Source organism: Taudactylus pleione, unplaced genomic scaffold, assembly GCF_031769625.1.
Source record: "Taudactylus pleione unplaced genomic scaffold, aTauple2 ptg000181l, whole genome shotgun sequence".
NCBI lineage: Eukaryota > Metazoa > Chordata > Amphibia > Anura > Myobatrachidae > Taudactylus > Taudactylus pleione.
In genome coordinates, this window is record NW_028284583.1 from 711,435 (window position 1) to 730,386 (window position 18,952).

The 18,952-nt window shown below is 40.7% G+C and overlaps 1 protein-coding gene across 7 annotated transcripts in view; it reads left to right on the forward strand.

Annotated features, from left to right (window-relative positions):
- The window catches only part of ELMO1 (engulfment and cell motility 1), a 487,164-nt gene that overhangs the window by 321,240 nt on the left and 146,972 nt on the right, over window positions 1-18,952 (forward strand). For all 7 annotated transcript variants that reach the window (XM_088476019.1, XM_088476020.1, XM_088476017.1 and 4 more), the window contains one exon: window positions 5,065-5,201. In XM_088476019.1, the coding sequence (XP_088332145.1) occupies window positions 5,065-5,201 (137 nt within the window). The remainder of the gene's footprint in view (window positions 1-5,064; window positions 5,202-18,952) is intronic.

Below are 18,952 nucleotides of genomic sequence, written 5' to 3' on the forward strand. Positions count from 1 at the left end.
TTTTTAAGTTTACCATTACCGGGCTTACGTTTGCCATTAATCCAGTGTCCTGTCCATCTTTTGTCCAAAGGGAATCTGGAATTTGGGACATTTCATCTACTTGTGATGGATTTTCTTTTAAAACGGTAGAGTGATACATTATCCTTTGAGGAGTGTCTAACATATCCCACACCTCATATACCATTCTCTCTGGGATATCTAAATATACACCATCAGGGGTGCAATATATGACACATCCCATTTTACATAACAAGTCTCTGCCCAGCAGGTTAGTAGGAGCCGCGGCAGCCAGGAGAAAAGAATGTCTGGTATGCAACGGCCCAATACTAACCTCTGCGGACTTTGTTAAAGGATAACGTTCCACTTTACCTGTCACACCCATTGTTGGTATTGTCTCGTTGGTCACCTGTAAATTAACGGGAGATTTCATCACTGACTTGGTTGCCCCTGTGTCTACAAGAAAAGGATATTCAGTACCAGCTACATCAACCATCAAGACCGGTTCTTCCCTAGTACTTCCCGTTAACCTGACTATCTGTAGACTACAGGTATGACCTGACCCCTATCGTTGGCTACCATTCTCCAATAAAGCATTTACGGCTACAATTGGAGCTGGTGCTTGCTGAATATTTGCTGATCTCTGTGCATATCCCTTATGGGGATATCCAGGTTTCCCTTGGTGTGGGGTCCATGCTCTTTTTACTGTGCAGTTTCTACTTAAGTGTCCTGTTTGTTTGCAATTAAAACATGTCTGTTATTCAGGTGAAAGCATGTGTTGTTGTGGAGTTTGAGCAGAGGGTAAAGGTGGTGGATATGGGTAAGGATAGGGAGGGTAAGGGTATTGTGGGGGATAAGAAGTAAGTGGATATCCTGGGACCTGTGGTTGCATTGGGTTAGTGGGATAGAGTTGTGTTTGTTGTTGAGTGGGGTTAGTGAGAGCAACTTGTTCTGACATGAGTGTGTGTGCAAGTGCAAGCGTGTCTGTTGGCTGTGGTGTTACTGTCATTCCCTCCAGAGCTTGTATACTGACAGCCATTAATTTTTCGCTCTGGTTCTCCCTCTTTTTTGAGATGTTTTTGTCATGTTCTATGGCAGACTCTATGAGGTTATCTATTGTAAGTCCCCTCCAGCCAGGCTGTGAGGTCTGAACCCGAGTTTTTAAATTCTCTTTTAAACCGTCCATTAATATTGTGACTATCATTCCCCTGTGGTGAATGCTATCTTTAATATCTTCTATCCCAGTGTACTGGGTGATAGTCTGCAGAGCCCGATCGCAATAGTCTTCTGCAGTTTCACTCTCCTTTTGTTTGATTGTGAAGATTTTGTTCCAGTTAACTACTACCGGAAAATATATACCCAGTTGAGTCACAATGCGGGAAATGTTACCTTGGTTTACTTGGTCTGTTAAGGGAACGTCGCCATCCAATACACAATCCGTGATAAATTTTGTCACGTCGGTATTGCGTGGTAGACAGGTCCTTAACACTACACGCCAATCTTTATTAGTGGGCTCATGAGAACTACCCAAATTTCTCAAAAATCTTTGAGATTTGGCTAATTCTTTTTTTGGATCAGGGAAATCATTAATGATGGAATTTAGTTCTACCTTTGTCCATGGACAATGCACTACTACTTCCCTAGTGGGCACTACACCGTTTGCATCCGCATTTCCATTCGGAACAGTTATTGCCCGAAGGGATGCAGACCGGCAGCGTTGCTACCTCTGACCTGATTACCTGGCTGGGGGTTTAATCTGCTGCTGCTACGTATGGTATTAACAACTTCCTCAATGGGTGCAGAGTGTATTAACACTTCCCTTGCTGTTACCGATGGAGATGGCGGCACCACCCATGATTGTGGTGATGCAGCATCTATCATTTGCACAGCATGGGAAATGGCAGACATTACAATAGGCTCATCATCTACGTCATAAATATTTTCTTTATGGTTACTTAAGAGGGGGTACAAATTACTTGTTACATTTTTGTTGGTATTTTTGGTAACTGTACTTGCACCTCAGTCCACATAAGGTGGGGGAGGTGAGCGTGAACTGCTGGCAATACTCTCCACGACGCTACCTTGCCGCACGTGAGCGCCAATTTGCGGCTCGCCCGAATTGCAATTCAGCGTCGTGGATGTATTTTCTGGCAATGCGTTCGCAACGCTAGTTTGCGTCATTTGCACATTTTTAAGCCAAGCATCCCCTTCATGCTGCCATAGTTTTAAACATTCAAAATACTTAATCTTTTTCTCTCGGGATCGCACCATACTGATGTGATCCTGGACATTATCGAACACATTTTTGTCAAAACTACCAAATCTGGGAAACGGTCTAACACGATACGATACCCTTAACTTTAGGGAATAAATTACCCCTATCAACAATGCACTCACTGTTACACACTTTTTCCTGCGCAGAAAAATACACGTTTAACCCAGATATTGGTAATAGAAAAAAAATGTAAACTTCAATGGCTTTGTTCAAACACGTGGCAGCAGAACCGGAAGTGCGTATACGCTATTGTGCTAACGGCCGCATACACAATTATGCGACTACCACACAACCGTATAATGACTTTTTAACTGCATACGCAAAAATGCGTTTTAGCCGCGTACGCAATACTGCGGCACCCCTCTAAACACAAGGTTCTATCAACAGAGGAAAACAAACTTTTTCTTCTCTTGTCCCTGGATTCTAGTCAGCTTCCTTAATTCACACGGAGACGGATAGCGATCTTTCAGCACAAAGCGGTTGCAGGCAAACCCTGCATGTGGCCACTCCACCCTTTGCTGAAATATCGATGACCGTATGTACCGTGTGAGCAGGTAAGTGACTTCTTCACGAGCCCCCAACTAACAATATTAGAAATGAACCTCTATATACCCCTGCCTATACCTTCTGAAAACCTTCCTATAAACCTCTAAACACAACGCTAATTGCGTACGCAGTATGACCGCAAAGAAAGACAGGAGTGAAATCTGTGGTTCCAACGCACAAGTATTATTCAGGTAAAAGTACAGTCAGTTACACGCAATCTATACATACATAATTTAGGCGTAAAAAGGAAATAATACAGACCCAAGTACAGTATACATACGCTGCGCCTCCGGACCCAGAGATAACATTTTGTTGCTTGTAAGTTCTGCGATCCGTAACTTGAGTTTGCATGATGCGATCTCTCCACCGATAACACCGGGATCCTGTAAAAAGCTTATGCATCAGAACGAGACCAAACACACCTTGCTTATCATGTATAATACCTTAGTTATTTCTTAGCATTTAAACTAACTTAACCAACTTGAGTCATACATTTTGATGCTTATGGAACCTTATGTGTGAATATGAAATGTGTGAGTATTCGGGGTTTGATATAAAGACATATTTAATGTGTGTGTGAGGATAAGTGCCTTGTCTCTAACATTTTAGCATGCTGGGCCAGATAGTTCTACATCTCCTGTCAGCGGCCCTCCCACCTTTCCTGTGTCATTGCAGGAAGCTTGCTTATTTATGCTAGCCAGACAACCCGTAGTGAACAAACACTATGCAGGAAACTTTATCTACCCAAACCAGTTGTCACCTGGCCACTTGCTTCATATGATAATGGTCACAGATGCCTTCGCATGATGCTAATGGTATTATCGCCACATGTACTAAAATGTGAGTTTATCTAAAATGGCGCTTAGACGGCCATTTGCAAAATGGCGTCTTGCGATCGCATTTCTAAAATGGAGTCTTGCGGCCAGTCGCAAGATGGCGTCGCTACGATTGAATTTTAAACTGAACTTGTCTTACTCAATTATTCAGCTTCGACAATACATATATAGATCTATATGTACAGGCAGGTTGGCCAGCGCAGCCGCAGAGCATCATGATGCCAGCGTCCAACCCCCAACTACACTCCATACAATTGAGTAGTGATGGGCCTGGGGCGGGGTGGGCGATGGGGTTACCCTTTGGGGGGGAGCAGTGGGTAATACTTTAGTTTACACAAGCCAGGCGGGTGGCCAGCAGGGCACTGAAGTAGTTATTTACTATTAGTCGCGGACCCGCGGCAGAGATTAGGTTTGTGCCCCTGAGTCCTCGGGGCCTGGCACAGCTCTACCCCTAGTACCCCCTGTCGCTAGGCCTGATCCCTAGGGACATAACCCATAGCCGGTTGTCAGTCTTACTAAAATCATTTTTGTTTTATAAGAATTGTTGTCACCTTCAGAAGCCAGCACCATTATCCCAGACTGGCAAAGAAATACAACTCTGATAAAACATTAGTTGAAGAGATGCTGATGCCAGTTTCTGTGGCCATAAGCAAATCAGTGGTCAGCACTTGCTTGATACAAGTGAATTTGCAAATCTCTGGGTTGTTTACTTCAAATACAGTGGAGCAGATTTTGTTCAGCAGTGACCAATAAATAAATATACTATCATTCACAGCATTGAAAAGGAACATTGAAATAACATCTGACCAATAAAAGTGGCAATGAGTGCAACAAATATACTATGTATACTATGCCATGGCCTCTGGCTGGCTACTTCACTGTACACATATCTTGGCCCCTGGCTGGATGGCTACTGTACTATACACATATTTTTGCTAGTGTACGGTACACCATTTATTTTACTTTGCCACAGTAATTTGCCTCTACATCTCTGTCCCAAGCTATTCTTCTGTAGCTTCTACTAACTGCTGTAAATTCTTGCCTGCATGCTTTAGGACAATAGATAATGTTCTTGGCAGCGAGTTACACTGTAGAAACACACATTAACAATCTCGCACAGATGCTAAGACATGCTGTCCCCCCTCAAAACTAAATATATTACATAAACTAAACAGTTTGGACTGAGCAAAGCTATAGTATAGGCATTAGTAAAAGGCTTCTAGCTTAGGGAAAGTGCAAATAGATATATTTATCTATATTTCTCTTCATCATTGGCCACATGTAAAGATAGATGAGACATAATTGTTATTAAACTTCAAGAATGTTTATTGCAGAGTATAGTACGGTATATTCAGAACTGAAGTTTGAACAATAAATCTTTACATTCCTGTATTCTCTATTTATTTTTAGCCAGTGAAACGTGCAACGATTTTCACCCTATGTTCTTCACTCATGATCGATCGTTTGAAGAATTCTTTTGTATCTGCATCCAACTGTTGAACAAGACTTGGAAAGAAATGAGGGCGACTTCTGAAGACTTCAACAAGGTAAGGAAAAATATTCTCCCTTTGTATGGATATATACTGTAACATTTTATTACGTCATGCCAACTATCAAAACTTAACAGACCAATAAGTGCACTTGTTTGGCTTTATAAAACTCCTGTGTGTTTGATACATATAATGCATTTTTTGTAAATGTCAAATATACCCCAGCTGAAAACTTTTCATTCATTATTCAATTGGTATCTCAATTATTTTGCTATTATTTTTTCTTAACAACTTTACCTTTATCTTCGTTGCCATTGCTGCAATTTTGTTTCACATCTCCGTAACCTTAACCCACTGAATTTGGTGTTTAATGTGAAGAATAATTATTTGGTAACTGCATGGGATTTGTTTGCAAAAAAACAAAAACCAGCCAGCAGAACAGAAATGTGTCTATGCCATGTTATTACATTTGCTTGTACAGTACACTGCATTGAAACTAGGAATCCAGGAATTACCATTCAAACTAAAGTCTGTGAATCCTGGAGATTATGTTATGGTGCCTTACTCTAAAATCAGTCATTTGCATTTTGGGTGAGATTATTCAAATATTTTACTTTGCCAATGGAAGCTTTGTTTAATTCCGTAACTGGAAATATAAAGATAAATATTTACGCTGATTTGCTGTAATGTATGCACCAGGTTAAAGTCCAGTGAACTTAAATCCAGATACTCTTAAAACTAAGGTGGCTGTTCATTTTCCTTTAATGGGCCCTCTTTCAATCAGATTCCTGTGCCACCTCTACACTGCATGTCCTATGTGTGTAAACTCAGGTCATACATGTACACTGGTCTGGAGTGGTAGGGGTAAAGTAACACTGCTACTTCGGTAGCAGTGTTAGGGATAGCAGGGACAACTGCTGCTTGGAGCTGTCCCCGTTCCGTCTTGGAATGGGGTAGAAATCAATTTGTAGAAATCAATACATTGCTGAACAGAGTAGAACATTGTTTAGCGGTTATTTCTGCATAGGAGTTACTCAGATGTAAGACATTTTAAAAATTCCAAAGTTATATATGACTTTCTGGTTTTGGCATTATTTAGTGATAAGTATACTCTGAATGAGTTATCAGCTAATTCCATGATCTAACATTAATTGACATTACATCACCAATTCCATGTGGACCTAAAGCTGGGTACACATTAGACGATATGTCGCCAGCAGGATCTTGTGAGCGACGGGACCCGGCGGAGTGCCGGCATCGGCAAGTGCATACAAACTTGCCAATGCCAGCAGCGACTGAGCAGCGGCGTGGGGGTAGTGGGGGCCCTGCTGCATTCAGCAGCATGACATCGCTAGCCACATAGTCAGATTTTTTTGCATGTACAGAAGATCTGAGGATGCGACGGATGACTCGCGGGAGCACGCATCGGCATCGATATCGTACATAAACACTAGACCATGCGTCGGAATCAGTCAAATCGTTCAATATATCATCTAATCTAGTGTGTAGGGGCCCTAAGGCTCACAGTTTGTCAATAGTGGTAACTTGTTTTTTTTTACTATTATGATGGTGAAAATAATGAAGGTTATACACAATGTGCACTTCGAGGTCACATGAATGGTTTATTTGATAGTCCAGCTTGTTCTAAATAAGTGCTGGCCATGGTGTAAGATCTGTTTCATTTTGTGTAGTCCTGCCCTTTGTTATGCACTTTAAGATCAGGTTCTGAAGATTTGCAACTGAAGAAAAAGATAATTATATACCTTTTACTCTAAAAATAGGCAATCTTATGTATTCATCCACAAGCTTATTAGTTTTTCCTGATTAGGGCACAAGTTACTTGTGTGCCGCTGCTGAAATAGCCATAAGTGTGGTCATGATGTGAATCCACAGGGTCTGTGTTCACATTATTTTATTGATTATGACATGCTGCATAATACGAATATATTACTATCTTACTTCAGTAAAGGAAAAATTATATGAAAAGTTGTGCACAGACATTATTGAGCGTCTCTGTCTATAGTTACTGTGAGGAGCCACGTTCTATAGTTACTGTGAGAAGCACTTTCTGAGTATACATTTTTATCAGGATCTATGCTCATGGTCTAATTTCCCTCTTTGGTGGGGTACACATTAAGCAATATATTGGCCAATTCTGAAGCTTTGAGGCAAAGTGGAAAGCCATATATGTCCACATCGCATAGAGTGTGCACTCAATCGCGCGTTCACATGCGTTGTTCATCGCATCTTCATATCTGATGTGCTGCATGTCAGATGGGAAGATATCATCAATGATGTGGTGCACAATGTACAGTGTGTACACTCAACCATACATTACCATAAAAGACTATAAAATATATATTGGTCCAATCTTCCTCTGAAGGCATCACCTGACCTGGCAGTGATCTACATAATGATTACATAGTGTGTTCAGGAGAAAAGATTAATTGAATTCAATGCTCCATCATGATATAATGTGCCGTCGTTCAGAAGATTGTGTGTACGCTCTAGATCATGTTTTCTGGAATGAAGGGAACATGGACCGACCATCGTATCTTTTGGACGTCATTCTCCTGTGTACCCAGCCTTTCTCCACAAATTGTTTCCAAAATGTGCCATTCCAAACTATCTTAGAAAATATTGATTACAATTATCGATTTCCTGTACAATAACACATTTATAAAAAAAAAAAGAAATTGTTAGAGACTGAGTTGAAATAACTTTGGGGGCGTGATGATGTTAGCACCGAGCTAAGACAGAAAACAGCATCGCGGTCGGCACTTAAGTCTAACTTAACAGTACGGACATTGAATTGCCCCCTTTGTTGCCTGAAAAGTCTTCAGCATGTAAATATAGTGTGGCCATTACTGTGAGTGCTGTAAAACCAAAACAAAATATTCATTAGGTTTTGAACATTTCATTACATTTGATCAGATTGAATTAGGCACATAGCACACATCTCAAGTTCTATTAACATTCATGAATCTCTTGGTGCTGTATAACGAGAATCTGCATTTCTTGGACAACCACTTAAACTGCAATGATATGTAAAATACCCTAATATGTAATGAAAGGTGCTAAAACATGATTACCGTCTCCATCCTGCTTTATACAATATACAATATATATATCTCCCCTTTGGGATATTCCTTCAGTGTGAATTAAAGTTAAACTTTGGATCAATGAAATTTGCTGTTTTCATTACAAAAAAGTAAAAGGGTAACTGACACGAGAGTAAGAATATGAAGACTACAATATTAATAAAATTATTATAATGCATGCACTTTTAATAAATAAAAGGTTGTTTGTATGAACTGGAGGGCTCTATCTGTGTGTGTGGCTTTGAAATGGGCAGGAATTGAACTAACCTGCAGCCAAGTATAGCATATGGGACAGAGCCGTAACTAGATTGTGCCCTGTGCCAGAAAGAGCATTGGAGCCCCACCCATTTTTCAAATGGGGACAAGACGCACCCGAAAAAGGGACATGGCCTCATGGGGAAGGGCCAGGGAAAAGATAGAGAGGCCAAGAGATGCTGGGGATAAAATAAGAGGAAGCGAGAATGATTATAAACAGAACATTGATAGGCTCGAACAGCGCCCTCTGCCCTGCGGTGCTCTGTGCGGTGGCACAGGTCGCACTACCCTAGTCACGGCCCTGATTTAGGGTATTCCACTAAACTGATGTGTTCCCAAAAAGAGCTTTGCAATTGTTCCCAGCTGTATCCAATCTGAACCCAGTAGGAGCATTAGATAATTCTTTTTGCTAGTCCAACCAGATTATAATGTTTACAAGGCAATAGGCTTAAATGTAATAGACTGTGTTTTGCAAGCATCAGTGGGATAACCACTAGATTTAAAGCGGCAATAGTTTGAAGGCAAATCCAACCAACTGTATCTGAACTTTTGGGATTAAAGCTTTTTGCTGTACTGATTTTAACTCTTGTATATGTCTTTTGCTGCTGGAAATTTATTCCGAAATTGTGATGTGAGGTTACATGTGATCTCAGTCTACTACTCTACTACTGTGTCATATAGAAAGGCAGTGATTAGCTTTCATATTATTAAACAAGCTTGGTTGAGGACCTGTGTTGAGGGCATGATAACATCTGGTAGATATTGTGTTATGAGAACTTGATTTGGTCACATAAATCAGGGATGGGAAACAATTTTGCTCTCTGTGGCAGACGTACTGTACTTTTCCATTTGCTGTGATATACCCTTTGTATTTACCTTTAAATCAGCAGATAAGCTCAAGGAGGGGAAATAGCAGATGATTAAACTACAAAGGGTACATGTAGTGTTTAAAGAACACTTAAAGGAGCAAATCTGCACTAAAGCCATAGCATCAAATCAGGGGTTTCCTTTCACTGTCTGATTTGAACAAGAGAGATACAAGCTGATTGGCTATTATGGTTTCAGGCAGATTAGTGCCTTTGAGCAAACTTGGTAAATAACCCTCAAAGTCTAGCAAGTGGAAATAATTCCTCTTTCTGCACGCAGAACACTTTTACAAGACAAGTCACTTAAGAAATGCTATGCATTGGAGGGGAAGACCCCGGTGGGTGTCACAAGGCTTGATGCCTCATGCTGAGAAAATTATTGGATTCATGGAGACAACTATAGAACCTACTAAAGCTATGTTCCAGGGTACAATGTTCCTTATTTTGTGCTACTGTAATTCTGCATTAAAGCAGTTGGTAATAATAAAGTAATCTCCACAAACATCTCATCTTTGTATATTTTCATCCCAGCCCCTCTGATGTGTGCTTTCCTTACAAATTGTAATCAGAGGTGCATGGCATATTACTTTTTTATTGCCTGTGATGCTGCAGCTCAAAATGTCACTGAGCATAATATCAGGTTTCCGCTCAGTGAACTTGTTCTGTTATGAATTCATAGGATTCAGATGAGCTGTTCTGTAGCTTAGCGGTGTTACTCGAAAGGTTTTGTTTGCAACCAAAGTGTTATTAGTCTATAGGTGATGTTAGTTGTTCCTATATCTGTTCCAGTATAGCCATGCAAATAACATTTGATATGATGCTTTTCATAGTTTGCTATTAATTCCAACCAGTAAAGCAATGTAACCACAAACAGCTGCACACCTAACACTTACCCACTGATCCCCCAAATCCACTGCCCGTCCTCCTGCCAAAAAAGCCTATTTGCAACAAGCTCTATCATCAAAAACACCAATCCATGGAAATATACTCTAAACTATCAAAAAAACACTGTAGCGCGCTAGTGCTATATTTACCAATATGATATCGGTAATTCTACTTCCTAAGAGACATGTGTTATTTAATAATGAATGATTCTCTGTGTGATGCACGGGACAATAACATGCATTCAAGTACGTGAACTGTGTCTATACCACATTTTACTTTTCTGGTGAAAATATACACCAGAAAAAAATGTCGCTACAATAAAACGTTCCTTCTATAATTTTTAAAAACTCTGCATGATGAGAGAGCTCCGTGTATCATGCAGACTTTTTAAAAATTCCAGAAGGAATGGTATACTGTAGGGAAGTTTTGTTCTGGTGTATATTTTCTACCAACGAAGTATTTAAGACTTGGGGGCCTATTCATCAAAACATAATTGTAACTTGTGATAATTATGGTTTGAACTTGCTGCGAGGTCAAACACAGTTTAGGAGGCAATCATCATGCCTCCTGGCCTAAGCTATCACTTCCGAAATACTGCTGTTTCTACAAAGCGGTTTTTCGAAAGTGAGAGACCTTTCTCCTACACCAGGTCAGTTTTCATTGCCTGTCTTCAAGCTCCTTCCCCCCTACCTATCTGCCCGCCCACCAACCCCACCAGTGTCTGTCTCATCCCCCATCCACCCTGCAGCCGCCGCCGAAGACTGTGCCACCACCATCGCTGCTGTGCCTTGTGACCAACACTCCCTCCCATCCTCCACAATGCTGCTGGAGCCACTGCCGTTGAAGACTTGATTCGCCCCCCCTCCCCACCGGTCAGACCTGCAGCCCCACTGCTGTGTCCTCTCCTGGCCCCGGCTCATAGGAAGACTGCTCTGAGAGCCGGGAGGGAGCTGGTGCAGGCAAGAGGACAGACACAGCAGGGAGGGATCTAGTCAGATCCCTCTGCTGTATCGGATGCTGTAAGCCATCTCAGAGTGGCATACAGTATCACTGTCAAGTTCAGAAAAAGATGCCTTTTCGGAAACTTGATGAATTACATAATTTCCACATCCCCACACTAAAGTATGGGTTGTGGAAATTATCGGGGGACAATTGTAGCCAGGAGATATCAGTATCTCCTGCGTTACATGTTTGATGAATAACTCTGACACTTAATTTCTACAAAAATAGGTGAAAATCTTTATTTTGACCTACTTTTGTAGAAATTAAGTGATGATGAAAAGAGTCCTTGGGAACCAGAAAAAAATTGTAGTATAGAAACAGTTCAAGTACTTGAATGTATGTAAATGTCCAGTTTGTTAGCCAGAGAATCACCTTTATAGGACAGCACAAAGTTATAGAGAATGATACAAAACATTGTACCCATTTGGGGAGATACAAGGAGGTTTGATGTTGAAGAGAAATTACGGGTCAGGCAGAGGTTCAGTAGGCTAGAGTAAATGTGTTTTGAGGAAGAATTTGAAGCAGTGAACTTTGGGACAATCTTTTATAGGTCTGGGGCAGCGCAGGATCTTAGAGGTGGGTGTGAGCGGTGGTAATAAATCGGGAGTAGAGGTAGTGGTCACTGGCTGAATGAAGGGGGCAGAAGGGAATGTGAAAGGAGGGGGTGTTTGCTTAAATAAAACAACTGGGAGTGACAGAACTGCATTGCTAGCGTATACGGACCACGTGGGTGTGCGACATTTGTACATCTGTTTGCCACTGAGTTCGAATCTGTGTAAAACGGACTCCAATGCAAGTAGCCATGGCTTTTCCTCATGCCAAGTTCCATTGTACTTCACCTGCGACTTTGTACATGTGTAAAAAAAGTAAAATGTGTAAATACTCCCAGCATCACAAATATGTTAGTGCCCCCAGATCACATTTTGCCATAAAATGGGTGGGATGTACTAACGGTGAAATGTAGTCATAACTTTGAAAACTATAGGTTTCCAAGGTTTCCCACATTCCCCATTTGTATCCATCTCCGGAAAGCAAATCTTTCCGAATCTTGTATCTGATAGGCATTGCCATCTATTTGTGGCATTACCTATGGAGCCATTCTGTGTCAAATCAACACACTTTTTTTTTTTTTAATTTTACCTCACCAGCTCAGATTTTGTTCAAATTTGGTATATGAGGAGTATATATGTAGTCTAAGAAAAATACAAAATTGTATGTAAATAGCTCATGCCGTTTCCAAAATATGGCTATGTAAATTTTTCAAAAATCTGTCAAAAATGCACAAACAGCATATTTTCAAATTGCCACAGCAGCTCTCCTAATTAAGATAGAGGGGTTGGAATGGTGTCATTTTAGTGTGTTTTTATGCCCTTTCCTATATACAACACAATAGGCTTTGTGAGGAAAACATTTTTCCAAATTCAAACTGACAATTTTGATCATGATTATCTCAAAAAATGCGTCGACAAAAAAGTTCTGGAAATAGTCTATACTAATGTTAGTCAAAATTGAACAGTGGGAGGATAATGAGTTCATAGTTAAAAATAATTTGAAACAGGAGTAGGTACGTTTGAAAACATCAGGGCCTACTTTTAAATCCAATTATGCCCCGTATTCAATTTGAAGTGTTAAGTCCGGATCCGCGTTAAGTTACCGCCGATGACTTCATTATCGCCTGTTTTGGTTTTACCCCGTATTCAATTTGAAAGAATTTCTGCCTAGGTGGAAAGTCAATGCAATGTACTAGGCGGTAAAGTATCGCCTATGAATGGCAGGCGGAAAAAAGTGGAGAATTTGGGTTTTGGGGTGCAATGTTTCGGGAACCCCCGTGCAGCCTTCAGACAGTCCCCCAAAGGTAATCTGTGTAAGAAAAAAAAAAAACTTAGACACCCCAAAATTTGACTTTGAAAAAGGGGGCGAAAAAAAAAATGTTGGGTTACAAACTTAAAAACTAGCGAACTTGACTCTGGGGGGGTCCCCAAGTATGCCCCGGGTGTTTTTTGACTGCAGGTGTTTGCGGCAGGTGGATTTTTCACAATTTTTTCAAGTTCACTTTTTCAACTTTAAATATGCTGACCCCCCATTTTCAAGTACCCCAAATTTGCTGGGATAACTTATTTTCTGGAAAAAATACTCCTAAATACTATTCTGCATCAGTTATAGAAAAACGCAATTTAGCAGCTATTGAGCCCATTTAAAAACACCAAATACCTTCAGCGAGCCAAATCGGGGGGTTCCATAGTGAACCCCCATGTCAGAGCATCATTTGGGGGGTGACAGGCTGATTTCCCCAAAATTGACAGTACTTTCCGCTAGTTACAGTATCGCCGTGTACCGTTTACGCGTACTTTGAAATTGAATACAGGGTAAAGCATGCACGTGCGCGATACTGTAATGCCTACAAGACAGGCGAGTCGGCGTTAAGTCCGGGCTCGGCTCAAATTGAATACAGCTCTACAGAGCCGTAACTAGACTTTTTGGTGCCCTGTGCCAGAAAGAGCATTGGCGCCCCCCTCATTATTCAAAAGGACATAATGCACCCAAAAAAGGGCCATGGCTTCATGGGGAAGGGCCAGGAAATAGAAAGGAGAGACCAGGAGATGCTGGGGATGAAATAAGAGGAAGCTACAAGCAAGAATGATAATAAACAGAAAGTTGACAGGCCCAAACAGCACCCCCTGACCTGTGGTGCCCTGTGCGATGGCATCGGCCGCACTACCGTAGCTACGGCCCTGCAGCTCTATATGAGGGAACAACTAAAATTAGCCCAACACTCAATATTTGAATTAAATGTAAATTCTCTTAATTACTTTTTGTCAATATCTACCTGTGAGAATATATAATATAGATATTATAAATTCTCACATGTACAGATTATCAAAAAGTAATTGAGACTTTACAAAAAGTTCCTATATGACTTTATTAACTAAAAACAATGAATAATGCTTGCACAAAAATAAATAATGATCTTCAATAATGTATTGTTTATGAATCATGCTCATGAATCATTGTTCTCATGAATCAATGGTCAGGAATCATGCTCAGATTGCAGGCGACAGCGCATGGGAGAGGCCCCTGTGATGGAGTTGGCGGCACAGTCAAGAGCCTCGCAGCTAGAGCCAGCCTACAACGTCCATATGAGAACCAAATCCTCACACCTCTCCAACTTTATGAATGGGCAGTACAAAATATATCTGGAATTAACATGACGTTCACAACGCAAGAAGACTATATTGAGTCTGAAACATTTTTGAATGATCGTTTCGGCCAGTCAGTAACTATTCAGGGAACACAACAGTATCATGCTTTTATACCTTTTGATTCAAGTACATAAAAAATATCTGCAAAAACCTTTTCTAAGGCTAATACATAATCTACAGTATTCGTTACAAAATCTCAAGACAAACTCCAGTTGATACAAATAAATGGCTATATATCTTTTGTGTATAACAAGACATGGTGGCTTACTTATATGATGGACAAGAATTAAGATGAAGACTAATTAAAAGTGACCTTCCTTCACCATCATTCTTCTATCCAAGGAAGCCTGATGTATTATGGAAACCTCTAATAGATGTCTTATGCAAAGTCAACCCTATAACTCCAACTGGAAGAATTTATGTCATGTCTCCTGATGACACTTTACAAATCACTGAGGCATTGTCAAACTATCTTCAGCTAACATTGTTGACTGACTAATACAATGTCAAGTATTTCTATTCAACTTGATTTATATAATTAAACTAATGACGCCATCAAATCTATTATCACCTATTACTACTTGTAATACACTCTGCTTTTTTGAATAAACTACCTTGCTTTAAAATTATTTTTAACTATGATTATCCTCCCACTTTTACAAACATTTAACATTAGTATAGTCTATTTCCAGAATTTTTTTTAACTTTATTGTCGATGCACTTTTTGAGATAATCATGATCAAAAATTTCAGTTTGAATTTTTAAAATGTTTTTCCTCACAAGCCTATTGTGTTGTATATCATAGGAAAGGACATAAAAAAACACAGTAAAATGACACCACTCCCACCTCTCTTACTTAATTAGGAGAGCTGCTATGGCGATTTGAAAATATGCTGATTGTGCGTTTTTGACAGATTTGTTAAAACTTTACATAGCCGAATTTTGGAAACGGCATGATATATTTAAATAATATTTTGTATTTTTCTTAGACTACATATATACTCTCCATATTCCAAATTTTATCAAAATCTCAGCTGGTGAGGTAAAATCAGTGTTGATTTGACACAGACCTCTTTCTGCACCATTCTCCTGAGAGGGATTAGAAGCATGCGCACTAGGACTAGTCTAGCTCTTATTTGAAAAGCTGTCTTTTGCATTTGGAATCATTCATGCGTACAGCGTTAATAAACGATAATATGCGATAAGTGGCATGATGTATTTCATGCAATATGCGTTGCATGATGCATCCCGCCCTAGTCCCCAGTTCACATATGTGGGCCATACTTGCCTACTTTCTGGAATCTGCGGTAGGCTCCTGATTTTTCCACACCCCTGGAAGAGTAGGCACTTTTCCCGCATCCCGCCCTCTTCCTAGTAAAGTGGGCAGAATGGAGAGAATTGTACTTGAAATCCGTGGTCTGTGAGGAGGGGGGATGGCCGAATTATGTGATTCACTGATATTCGCGTAATTTTGCCCTGTCCACATTGAAATATGGGCGATTAGTGGCATTTTGCTGTGAGAGGGCTGTGCCCAACTAAATCTGGACCAGCCCCCATCACTGCTCACCTGTATCTCCTCTCTGGGCTTCTCCCAGAGAGGAAATATCTAAAGTCGGCGAGTATGGTGTGTGCCTCTGGGCACTGGTCCTAAAGTTAGTATTCCTCCCAGTGTGCCAATTAATGATTGTAACCAGCTTCCTTCCTACACGTCAGCTGTGCCCACATTCTAAACCAGTAAGGAATGTATAGGAAAGGAGCTGGTGCATGAGATTAGCATACGAGAGTCACCAGAGCCAGCCTCCCCCCTAATTTCAGCTTTCTCTACTAGTTTCAAGCCTCTCTAACATAGAACTGTGGTACTAGATGGAACACTGCACAGTGGACATTACACTCCTACCAGATTGGAAAACTGGAACATAATAACCTATGCGCCTATCTGACAACCATGTATTTTTTAGATAAGGCCTTTCTCCTTTTGTTCTCTCAAATTCCGGTCATCGTTAGATATAGTATTATAATGCTGGGGCCACCAGATCCTTCCCCTAGAAAACTACCTACTAACATCTATGGCAGTATAACTAAATAACATCTTTTATACTGGTGACAGGTCTCATTTAAATACAGATAGATAATTCAGTTTCAGGAAGCAACTTATTTTGGTTAGTTAACACTTACATCCCAATTTATGAAGCGAATATGCTTTTCTCTGGCTACTTGTCAGCTGATAATTATGCATGAATAGTGTAATAATGTCATGGAACTCCCTATTATCTAAATGTGATTTAAAGGGTGTCGACAGCAAACCTGAATCATGCAGAGACGAAAGCTTTCATTTTTTTTGCTTGATGTGCTGTGATATGATGAGCAAAGAGAGGAGACTAAAGGAGAAGCACAGAGCTGGCAGCCCTTATTATCATGTAATGTATTATCTCTTGTATGCAGCCAGTAAGATTAGAAGCCTCATGCTTTAAAGTTAGAATGCTGTGTGATAATTGCGGAGGCTTTCTGAGCATGCCTCATGAACTGCTAGCCGCAAGGAGGATACAAATGATCTTTGCTAGGCAGGCTCTATTAAGTCATTTCATTTCAGAATTCTTAACTGAAAAAGTTATTAAAATGTCATAGTAAATAACTTACTTTCCTTTTCACTGTATGTGCCATGAATACATATTATCAGAAATTATTTTGAAAACAGTAATAAAAAGAAAAACCATTCTAGTCCCATTATATCAGGCATTTATTAATTTACCTTAAATGTAACACAATTTATATAACACCACCTGCAAAGTATAGTAATTAATGTAGCCACTTATCAGTGAGATAAAGCACATTTTCTGTACTCACCTTTCTCCAGAGGTGATGCGGTCAATATGCTCCTGGCACATGGCTTGCCAGCGCGTAGAATACCGGCACTGACATCCCGACTGCCGGCAGCCCAAAGGTATGTAGCGGGGTTAGGGTTATGTTTAGGCACTAGGGGGAGCGTTAGGCAATAAGCAGGGAGGGATAGGATTAGGCACTGGGGGGAGGTTAGGTTCAGAGTGCGGGAAGGAAAAGTTAGTTGTAGGAGAAGGGTCCTGATTCCTACCAACAGGTGTCTGTATCCTAACCTTGTCGGGATGCTTTGACCGCCGGCCCGAGCGCCGGCATACCCAACCCCTCCAGAGCATTAGATGGAAAAATATGTTCTGTGTATGTAGACGCATTATGTTAAAACATTTCACACAACCTAGGATCTTCCACTATCAGTCCCTATCCACATATAAGCTGGCCATTTGCTGCGCAATAATCGTTAAAATTAAAATTACCGTTCAATGTATGGTATTGAACGACGACCATTTACAGCCTGAAATTGGCCCGGGCCATTCGGTTTGGTTATCAAACCTGTCCGATCCACCTAACCGTCGATCAGCCAAGTTCAGGCTGTGAATATTGGCTCCATGCATAGTTTAGAGCAGGGGTAGCCGACCCAGGCCCCAAGAGCTACTAACAATTCACATTTTCCAAACCACTTAGTTGGTGCACAGGTGTAGTCATTACTCACTAACACATTTTAAAAGATCCACAGGTGGAGCTAATTATTTCACTTGTGATTCTGTGAGAAGACCTGGAAAACATATTCTGTTATATCTCTCAAGGACCAGGGTTGGCTACCCCTGGTTTCAGTGAAGTGCGGTGAGGTCAATGGCTGGGGAGGCACACATAAAGATGGGTCTGAGTGCTGGGAGTCTGTCTCACCCCCTACTTACTGTCTCTCCCCTCACTACACTAGGCTTCAGTGTCCACTGATTCTCCTACCTGCATCACTGTGTCTCCTCTTGCTGCTGCTGACTTGAGCTTCGATCTCTAAACACTGCTGTGCACTTCTTGGTCACATGACACATCCAATGTGTCCATCAGCGCTCAAGGCATGCCCCTTATACTCAAAGGCATATCTCTATTAGCTCTCTTTCTGTGCAGCTTACTGCCCATGGTGTGGCCCCGCCTCCAGCTCTGCAAGCAGTGTCTGACTATTCAGAAGCGAGGCTGAGCTGTTGCTGCCTCATTTCTCATTTCCCTGCAGTCCCAGAGAGCTCCAGAAAGCTGGTGAGTGTTAACTATAAAAATTATTACAATAAACAAAGAAGATGTTTATAAGTTATACTGTATGTATTATTCCAATCAGTTTTATGTCAGAACTCAGGAGTATGGCAGGGGAGGCTCTGTCTCCCCTGCCTACCCTGACTGCACATTCCTGCCTGGTTTAGATTGTGGAGGTGCTATATACAGTGCCTCCGGAAAGTATTCACAACGCTTCACTTTTTCCACATATTGTTATGTTACAGCCTTATTCCAAAATGGAATAAATTCATTTTTGTCCTCAAAATTCTACAAACAATACCCCATAATAACAACGTGTAAAAAGTTTTTTTGAGATTTTTGCAAATTTAATAAAAAAAAAAAAACCTAAGAAATCACATGTACATAAGTATTCACAGCCATTGCTCAATACTTTGTTG